General features: G+C 37.8%; 2 protein-coding genes across 2 annotated transcripts; both read left to right on the top strand.

Moving 5' to 3' along the window:
* The first annotated feature begins 386 nt into the window (after positions 1-386).
* LOC306857444 (growth/differentiation factor 10-like) lies at positions 387-6,832 on the top strand. Its single transcript, XM_079397389.1, has 3 exons — positions 387-773; positions 1,907-2,778; positions 5,629-6,832. The coding sequence occupies exons 1-3, from the start codon at positions 539-541 to the stop codon at positions 5,818-5,820; spliced, it is 1,299 nt and encodes a 432-aa protein (XP_079253515.1). The 5' UTR covers positions 387-538; the 3' UTR covers positions 5,821-6,832.
* Positions 6,833-7,325: 493 nt separating this feature from the next.
* On the top strand, positions 7,326-8,753 carry LOC306858167 (growth/differentiation factor 2-like; the record flags this gene model as incomplete). Its single annotated transcript, XM_079398565.1, has 2 exons — positions 7,326-7,656; positions 7,827-8,753. 2 exons carry the CDS (start codon positions 7,326-7,328, stop codon positions 8,654-8,656), a joined length of 1,161 nt encoding a protein of 386 aa, XP_079254691.1. The 3' UTR covers positions 8,657-8,753.
* Positions 8,754-10,851: the final 2,098 nt, after the last annotated feature.

Below are 10,851 nucleotides of genomic sequence, written 5' to 3'. Positions count from 1 at the left end.
TTGATATATTTATGGTAGGAAATTTACAAAATATCTTCATGGAACATGATCTTTACTTAATATCCTAATGATTTTTGGCATAAAAACATATTTTGCAAGAGATGTGAGGCATTTTGTATGCAATTCTTGGATTTGTGTAAAGTTCTGAAAAAAAAAAGAAAAAAGAGGCAAAGTTTTGAAAATGTGTGTACGCTGTAAGCATCGCCTTCATTTCAAAACGTTTTAAAATGAAAGAGAAAGCAGATTAAGTGCGTCCACACATTTAGGCTAAATGGTAAAGTGTGAATAGTCGATTGCAATGACAGAGGAATACAGAGAGTGTATCGCAGGATGATGCTTCACGCTTCTACATGACTCAAGCGTCATCATCTGTCATCGCTTCAGCTGCGAGAAACAAGTGTAAGAGCATCGAGCACCAGTCATCCTCCACCGACACACAGCTGCAGAAGACGGATTTCACCAGCAGAACCGAGCTTTCCAGCACTCCTCCGCTTCATCTCATGTTTGATCCATTTTAAAGCGATTGCGGAGGATAAATATGGCATCAATTTGCGCGGTGGCACGCGTTTTTCTCTATCTTAACATCGTCAAAGTTTACTTCGTGAACTCGTCAGAAGTGAACGGAGATATTCCTGCAACACAGCCGTCATTCCACAGTCCTGCTCGAGACATGATGACTGTTAACATGTACAGAGTTTATGATAAATACAGCAAGAAGCATCATCATCAACAACAGAGCATAAATACAATCCGAAGCTTTAGAGGAGTCCCAGGTGAGTGAAACTAACTAAAAACCTTTCAAAGTCTGAGACTGCTGTTAAAAACAACGTCAAATATAGAAATGTTTGTGCTGATGAAATCACATTTCATGTTACACTTTGTTTGTTTTTTCACTTCCAAAATGATACGTTTTAATGATTTTAATGATCATTTTAGTTTTGATGAACAACGTTATATATATATATTCAAATATAATATAATTCCGTGGTTACCATGGTTTTTGGTTCATTTTTGGAAGGTGTTGTGCTGTTGTCTGTCTGTGCCTTAGCTCCCTCTAAACCTGTTGTAAAACGATGTGAATATTTGTCTGCTAAATTCAAAATAGTAATTATGTCCTTATGGTAATTTTGCAGTAATTGGCTGCTATTGCTAACATTTGCTAGCAGTTTAATGCCTAACTAAGTAAACAAAGGCAAAACTACAATAGTTTGTTTACAGGTAACTGACCTGAAGTTGAAGTCCTGAACAGGACAGTTTAGCCTCACCTGGGCACTTCCACCCACTCGCGTTGCCAGTCAAGACTAACCAATTCATGATTTATTAGAGTTTTATTATTGAATGGTGAATTCGGAAATTATCACTTTAGTACATTCAGCAGGCAACAAAAAAACACAGCAACAATATAAAAAATATATATATAAATAAAACCAATTAGGGCAGCTGGCCAAATTGGCTTCCAGGCCATCGGGAATTATCCCAGTGCTCCCGATGGCCAGTCCGTCCCTGATGATAAGCATTGGTTAATACATGCACAGAAAGCAATTTCCCATTATTTCAGTTTTGGTGGCCATATATTCAGAGCTGCTAAGTTTCCGCTGGAGGTGTGCTATTAAAACACTGAGAAGGTATTAGTGGAAACAGAAAAAAAGAAAGAAAGAGACCTTGAGAGTCGCTCACTAAACACTACCATATGTCCAGAAACTGATTCGGGAGCCGTGTTTATCTTTTTATTAAACTACCTCGTAAATCGTAGATATTAAATCTAGAATGTGAAAAATGTGTTGTTTATGAGGATGTTGTCTGCAAACTTTACTGGTCAATCACATGCATGCATGAGCGTAAAACCAACGCTATATTGACGAGCAGCAATTACCTTCTCGTTCCGTTTTTTAATGTCGTATTTCAGATATCTCCCACCACAAGGTCGTGTTCCACTTCAACCTGACCTCTATCCCCGATTCAGAGGTGATACTGATGTCAACGCTACACTTTCTTGACCAACAAGCTCGTCAACGGCCTTGGGCCTGCCGGCGTTCCCGAGGAGCCTCATGCCGTCTCCAGCACCTTCAGTCACTTACCATCACACATCTCATCATTAAGGGAACATCACCAAACGCTGCCGTCCCCTCGCAGCTGAGCAACATCACATTGTCTCCTAATAGAAAGGGGCTTTGGCAGATTACGGACGTATCATCAGCTATCAAACAAGCCCGTGTGAACGGCGAGCTCTCGATTAGTGTTGAGTTTGACTTTGGGCATCAGAGACGTCAGGATCGCTTGTCTCCTCACAGCCTGCCGTTCATTCTTCTATACGCCGATGACATTGCCATAACAGAGCCGAACAGTGTTGCTGTAAGTCTACAGAGATACAGTCCATCTCCTGTGCACAAGGACACCAGAACCAAAGCACCTCCATCTTCACTGAACTCTAGAATCAGAAGGGAAGTAGATCACCTGCAGAGTAACTACCTACCTGACATCCAATATAATGATCCTAAGAGCAGGGAGATATGGGACAATGCCTTTTTTGTGAACAAGCCCAAATCCTTGTCGAAAGGTCAGGAAAATCACGGAGGACTGAGAGGGTTGAGGGAGCTCAGCTTTGACGAGAAGACCATGAAAAAAGCCAGACGCAAGCAGTGGAGTGAGCCACGAATGTGTTCGCGCCGTTACCTGAGGGTGGACTTTGCCGACATCGGTTGGAGCGAATGGATATTGGCGCCGAAAGCATTTGATGCCTACTACTGCGCAGGAACGTGCGGATTCCCAATCCCAAAGGTCAGTGTATTTTGTGATAATTACCAGGTGACTGTTCATTTTCTCTCTTAATCCACGGCTCACCAAGAGAAAATAAATATGTGGAAATTAAATATTGATTTGGGCTGCAATCATTTCCCCTGTTTATTGTCTTAGAAAAATAGCCTGTTCTAACATACAACACAATTGTCCAAGCAAGATGAACACTGATTAATTAACTGACCGTTCGCTAAGAGCTTGACTGACAGGCGATCTGACCAATCATAACGCTGAATCCGCCATCTTGTCCGACAAACAAATCAGACAGGAGAGTAGATAAACTTTGGTGGACTAAACCTTGTCAATGCACACTGACGTCTTTCCACGGTTGAAATAAAACACCTTCTGATGTTCATTCATGTTTATATCATACGTTAAGTAAACATGAAAAGACTCTCAGTTCACATGCCGCTTGAACTAAGACAATATAGCAATCTGTCACGACACATTAAAGAGCCACAAAACAGTATTTATTGTTTAAATTTCTTGTGAAAAAAAGACCAGAAGTAACCTGCTCTGTCTTGTCTGGCGGTGTGTTGTCAGTTTCCTCTTTGCTCCGCGATGTATTATTTACTGCGTGAGAACATTATGTGAAGTGTGAGAGTGGCATGGCTTGTCAGACATAGCAACAGTAACTAAGGAGGGCGGGTTTTTGCAAAGGGTCAGTTAACACTGAAAATTAATTTTCACTATAATCGATAAATGAGTTGCACGATGGTGCCAGCTGTATGTATGAGAGAGTATTTGGCCATTTAACACGTGTAATTACACTGAATGCAGTCAATACATTTTCTGTAAATGCAAATAAGATAACCTTTACTAAAATTAACCATGGTTTTATTGTAGTAAATGTGTAGTAACCATGTTTTTTTTTGGCGCATTGATTACCACTTTTATAACCACATTTGTACTACATATACCATGGTTAAACTATGGTTAGTGTAGCAAAAACATTGTTTATTTGTGGTTACCATTGTTTAACTAAAGTAGCCATGATTTTTTGGTTTTATTTGTAGTAAAAGCATGGCTAATTTTCGTAAGGGAAGCTATCAGGTTAATCATAAATCTGTATGCAATGCTAGTATGTAACCTAACTAAAACGTAACATAGTTCAGATGGCATATATCATAAGGTGATTTTGTAGGAATTGTAATCAGGCGTTAAAGAGAGTGTCCATTAAACGTTATTTGAGCCAATGGGATCAGGTCCTGATGGGCCATTCACACAGAACATGTCATACTTCAAGATGCAGTGCTCAGGAATGTTTTTGTTTTTTAAGAGCAGCACAGAGCACCTCCGCTGTGTTGCAGTCAAATAAAACAGTTGCCATGCCAACTTGCAATGCTTGCCCCGCCTCTAGGGTCTTCTGATTGGTCCACTGTTTTGGAACTGACATTGATGAGTGGTGCTGCCTGTAAAAGTTGAAATAATTTTAACTTGACACGGCGTCTTAAAAACTCGGCACTCATGTGTGAGACGCTGCAAAAGACGTGAGTGAATTGGTCATACGAGTCCATCTAGTGCATGTTTACACAGAGAAACAATGGGAAAGTAGCACATTGGAATGGGCGGCCCTTAATAATGTAACTGACCAAGGAGAATAAAGTATTCCATAGCTCAATGTAATAAGAGACAGTTATAGCCTATATAATCACTGTGCAAATTTGTTATTAGAACATGGCATGTTCAAGTCATGTTGGATCATTGGAGGCATGTCAGTGAAAAAAGACATCATATGCAATCAATACAGCATCTGTATTGATAGTAAATTTGTTAAAAAGAATTTAACATATATATATATATATATATATATATATATATATAGTATAAAACATAAAATCTGGCTTAAGAAGTGTTTTAACATTGCATCAACTACTGATAAATATTTGAATTATCACTCAGAAAGTTATTTAACCATGTATTACTATTTCTTTGGAAGGCTTTTGTCTTTCAAACTCATTACTGTAAAATGCACAAATTCATGTTATTTCTTATCTACATGCAATGCAGGCATTCCCAAACTTTTTTTTTACATCTGAACATCTTTCCCAACTTGTAAATACGAAATTAGGACATGAATGCACATATCAAATATAAAATATCAAACATATTTTCATATTTTGTGCATTATAGTTCTCCATATGGGACCACAGGCCCGTTCACACCAGAGACGATAACTAAAATGATAACGATAACATTTTAAGAAGAGAACAGGGAAAAAAATAAAGGCACAGAGGAACAATATCATTGGAATTATGATTTTTTTTTTCAGCTGATGAATGATAAAAACACTGACAGCCAATCAGAATCCACCTGACTTTAAAACCGAGCATTTAAAGTTGCAGATGATAAAACTGCAGCAGAATTTTATTGTGCATTGGCACTAATATGGTTATTGTTAAAGTTCTCTTTAAAGTGATCGTTCCTACTGAGAATGGGTCTTAGGCTGATGATACACGGGGCAACTTTGGTTAATGTTGCTGTCAACGGGCAACCAGGTGAGACACAGAACCCACGACCAATCTAAAGTATCCAGATAGAAATTTGTTACCTATTCTCAAAGTGCACAAAAAAAGTTGCCCTGTGTATCATCAGCCTTAAAGGGATAGTTCACCTAAAAATGAAAATTCTGTCATTAATTAGTTGTCCCAAAGACCTCCGTTTATCTTCAGAACACAAATTAAGATGTTTTTGATGAAATCTGAGAGCTTTCTGATCTGAGAGCTTTTCATTTTTGGGTGAACTATCCCTTTAAGAAAGGCTTTCATGCATGTAACACTGTCTTGTTAACAGGCAACAGTTTTTCTCCAACATTTACTTCTTTAAATGCAGGTTGTTCATCCGTCCAATCACGCCACCATCCAGAGTATAGTGAGAGCCGTAGGGATCGTCCCTGGAGTCCCAGAGCCGTGCTGCGTCCCGGACAAGATGAGCTCTCTGGCTGTGCTTTTCCTGGACTCCAGCAGAAACATGGTCGTGAAGGTCTATCCCAGCATGTCTGTGGAGACCTGCGCCTGTCGATAACTAACTAACGGACATCAATAAACACAACAAACTCAGCTGAAGAACTGCTGAAGCACGTGTGACACAAATGAACGTTTATCTCTGCAAATAAGACCTCAACACCTCAAATAATATAGGATCTTTGGACACAAACATTGTATCCTCTTTCCACTCTTTCTTCTGGAATTAATTGTATATAAACCTTATTGTAACATATAGTAAGCAGAACTGTTTTCGTTTGGATATTGGATTTCTGTAAATAAATCCCATAACACTTTGCAATAAGGTTTCATTTATTAATGCATTAGGCAGCATGAGCAATATATTTTGTTAATATATCTTTGTTCATAAAAATACGGTTCATTGTTTGTTCATGTTAGCTCATGGAGCATTAACTAATGTAAACAAATGACTTTTCATTTTAAAACTTATTAGTAGAAATGAACAAACAAAGTTTAATAACAAAGTCAGTAACTTCATGTTAACTAAAGCAGTTACCCAATGTTAACAAATTAAACATTTTTGTAAAGTCTTACCATAAATCCTTATAAACTGGAGGTTTTTATTTGATTTGTAGAACTTCAACCTATGATTTAAACACCTGGGATCTTGAATGGAGAGAAACTGCAGATTATTTTTGGTCATTTGTGAGAAGACAGATAATATGAACGAAATTCAGCATAATGCTGCCATCTAGTGCTTTGTGATATTAAAGTTTTCCCTATGAGGTCTAAATTAGAGCAGATAAATCGATTAGCCATATCTATAGAAAAGCAATTGAATTACATATTAATTATTATTCAAGTTTTAAAATAAACAACATCCCAGAGGTTATGTCAAAGATGTGTGATACTTTATCAAAGAAGAGTTTTGTATTTAATAGCAATTACATGTCAATTGTTATTATTTATTTTTTCAAACTGTATTGTTTACAGAATTTTATGCAAACATTTCTTTAGCCAGATTCTTAAACCACTGTTTTTTCTGAAATCCTGGAGGACTTTTTGTGAATAAAGACCTAATGAGTTGTATTAGGAATGTAGACTGTTTGCAACAATAGAGCAAAGTTCAACTCAGACCCATTAACCCTTGCACAACCAGATTCCAGCTTTTGAAGTTTATAAAAATGAAAGGAAGCACTGGAATCTATATAATGTTAATATTTATCATAGCTGAGGCTGATTAGTTGAAGCATCTTATATACACACACAAACATACAATGGAGTTGCTTTTGTAAGAACCTGTAAATAAGGGTTGTTAAATCTCACTCATTAGTTTTCATAAGTCTGTTCCCAAAGTGTTTACAGAACCCTCATTAACTACAAGCTTCCTCAAGATAACAAGGCTCAAACTACGACATCAGTGTCAAAGATAAGAATAGCTATGCTACTATTTTGGTTTCCAGAGTGTGTGGGCCATGGGAAAGAACCTGAAGAACCCCGATTTCAAAGGATCATCCACAAACCAAAGTCAGATGTAAAACTTGCAGCGGAAAGTCACCTATCCATTTGAGAAACTAAACGAAGATGCAGAGTTTGAGATATTTGCTCCTCATGCTGTCAATCAATATTGCTACTTCAGTTGGGCTTTGCAAGGGGAAATCTTTAGGCGAAATCAACGCTTTAGAAGATGCCATGCTCATTCAGGGAGAAGAGCAAAACATTGAGGAAGAAAATGACTTTAACTCTTTGGGCTTCATGAAAGAAGACTTTTTGAGGAAGCTGAATTTATCAGGTGTGCCGCAAGAACACCGAAAGGTTCAGCCTCCTCAGTTCATGATCGAGCTCTATAATAAATATGCTTCTGACAAGACTTCCATCCCTCGGTCGGATGTCATCCGAAGCTTCGTCATACAGGGTAAGTACATAAAGAAAGCTCACGATCTCTGAGGCAGATGCATTAGATTCTGGGAAGACGAGGAGTCAATGTTTCTGTATCCAAAGCCAGAGCATTCACCTTCTCCATACCAATAATGACTTGGTTATTAGTGGAAAGATTTATTAATCTCTATTTCATGTTCTCTGCAGATGTTATTTATTCAATTAGACAGGGCAACAAAACACAACACAGACTGCTATTCAACGTTTCCATCTCAAATCATGAAGAGATCACATCAGTCCAGCTGAGGCTGTTCACTCTCTGGGAAAGAAGTAAAATCACTTGCGCTGATCTGTTCGCTTCCATCAATGTTTATGATGTAGATTATGAGCAGAGCGCAAATATTTTAACTCTTCTGGATGGGAGAGACGTAACCGAGGGCAGAAACGCATGGGAGGTTTTTGACGTGAGCAGGGCTGTCAGGAGCTGGCAGGGATCTGGACGCGGGGCCGGTGAACTCCAGGTGGAGATCGAACAAGACTGTGAAGCCCTGGGCATAAGCCTGGCTTTAGAGCACAACAGCTCGGCAGTCTTAATAGTTTTTTCCGATAATTTTGGGAACAGAAAGGGAGAATCGATGAAAGAGGTAAAGGAGATGCTTCTTCATGAGAAGGATCACGTTCCTGTGAACCAGCACCTCAGGAGAAAGAGGAAAGCGACTAACAATTACTGTCGGAGAACTTCTCTGAAGGTGAACTTCAAAGACATCGGATGGGACAAATGGATCGTGGCCCCGTCTGAGTACGATGCTTATGAGTGCAAAGGCGTGTGTTATTTCCCCCTCACAGATGATGTAACCCCCTCCAAACATGCAATCATCCAAACTCTGGTTAACCTGAGCAATCCCAAAAAGGCAAACATGGCATGTTGCGTCCCAACCAAGCTGGATCCAATTGCAGTTATGTATCAAGAAAAGGGTGTCATTACGGTCCGACATCTCTATGAGGAGATGAAAGTAGCAAAGTGTGGATGTAGGTAATTTTTCTTGCTTATCCGTGCATCTGTATAAAACATCTTTGCACCAGCATTTGTTTTATCATTCTGATTCACAGTGTTGGGAAGGTTACAGATTACAAGGTACCCTGTTTAAAATGTAATAAATGTAAGTTACTTTATTAAAGTAATGTAACTGATTACTTTTCTAAAATTTCTAATGAATGTTTTCAACTGTTGATTATTTTATTAAAGCAGGCAGGGTTCATCTTACAGTAGCACTCAACACTGGTTACTATCAAGACTGTCAAAATCCGTTATCACTTGAATTGAGATTATAATAATTTCATTTTACTGAATTAGTGTCTGGTTTTGCAGATTTGGTGTGTGCTTCTGCTGTTTGAGTGACAGCTTTCAGAAACTGTGATGAGTGAAGGTTTAGTGTGCAAGCAGCTGACAAACACTGTAAAGCACAGACATCACAAAATCAGACTTTAGCACCTCTTCTTATTTTGAGATCATTCTGAGGTAAAATACAGATTGAAAATGATAAGATATAGTTTCATAGTTATGATACTGTTTTTGAAATCAAATCTTTGCATAAGAAACAGGAAACACTGGCATCTAACAATGCCTTGGAAAAAATGGTTCATCTTAAAAACTAAATCATATGCATAAACACAAATAGGAAATAAAACAGTTATCAAATAATCATGTGTCCTATTCTGTGTACTAAACTCCTGAAACATTGGTATCTCGTATTTTAGAGCAGTCGATGCAAATTTGGAAAGAAATCAATTAAGTGTGTGTGTGTGTGTGTGTGTGTGTGTGTGTGTGTATTTAGATGTAATCCCCTTTGTAATAAATAACTAATTTAATTACCCATTTTTTCTCAGTAACTGTAACCAATTACAGTTACATTTATTGTGTAATTAAATTAGGTAATTCTGTTACATGTAACTTTACTCCCCAACACTGCCCATTTGTGAAATACACTCTTAAAAATAAATGCTTTAAAGGGGGGTTGTTGCAAAGAACCTTTCAGTGAACTGTTTTAAAAGAACAGTTTTATCCTTAGTGTGAAGAACATTTTAATAATCCGAAAAGCTTTTTTTCGATGGCATCGATGGTTCCATGAAGAAACTTTAGCATCCATGGAACCTTTCCATTGCACAAAAAGATTTCTTCAGATTATTAAAATATTCTTCACACTAAAAAAAATGGTTCTTTTAAGAATTGACCACTGAAAGGTTCTTTGGAGAACCAAAAATGGTTCTTTTATGGCATCGCTTTATTTATAAAAATGCATAAAGTAACTTTTGTGGAATGGAAAGGTTCCATGGATGTTAAAGGTTTTTCCATAAATGACAATAAAGACCCTTTTTAAGGGTGTAGTTGTTATATTAAGCAAAATTTTTAATTATGAGGTTTTGGTTAAAGTCAGCTTCCCTAACTTGATTAAAATGCTTTTGTGTTTTCATTTCATTTATGTCCACTAGTATATACCCCGGGACACAGGGGCATTTCTAGGATTTGACAGCATCTGGGACATAGACCAAAACATCAGGAGCGATATTCCCTCCCAAGGATTTTTGTTTTACATTTTAATACAGAAACATACTCTCCACAAGTATGCAGAAACAGATGCCAATGCTTGGCCAAGCGTGCGTAGTACATACTAGCAAGAAACCTCAAGAGGGCGATAGAGTAATGGCCCCAATGCTTGTGCCATTAAACAGGATGAGGTATTTTTCAGGTAGACTGCTATAAATATGCATATAAGATTCAGATCAGCAAAAATTGCAGTGAAAGTATAGAAGGAGCTGACAGTGTTGGCACATATGTTACTGCATAGAGTTCATGTCAGGTCCACATCTATGAGAGCAGTTCCCAAGCATTTTAAAATCATGTCTAGGGTCACTAGATAAACTAGATGGATGGTTCATAATGAGCATTTTGCCAGGGCCAATGCCAATGCTCTAAACAGCCCAAATATATTTAGGGAAATGCTTGTATAATTTACGTTTTTACGCAATACCTCCCACTAGTTCCAGACCAAAACATTCAGGATTGAAAACATTGATCCCTAAAGTCACTCCCATGAATATAACTTATCAATGTATTTGTTCTTCCTGTACTTATTGTACTTATTGTGCTTACATACATTTTCCAACAGACTATATCTATTTTTTCATTTATTAATTTTTTTTTTCCTCACAAAAAGAAATGTGTACTGTATAT

The sequence above is a fragment of the Barbus barbus genome, assembly GCF_936440315.1.
Source record: "Barbus barbus genome assembly, chromosome: 38".
Classification (NCBI taxonomy): domain Eukaryota; kingdom Metazoa; phylum Chordata; class Actinopteri; order Cypriniformes; family Cyprinidae; genus Barbus; species Barbus barbus.
The sequence above is the reverse complement of the archived record's forward strand: the minus strand, read 5'-3'. Positions and strand labels throughout refer to the sequence as shown.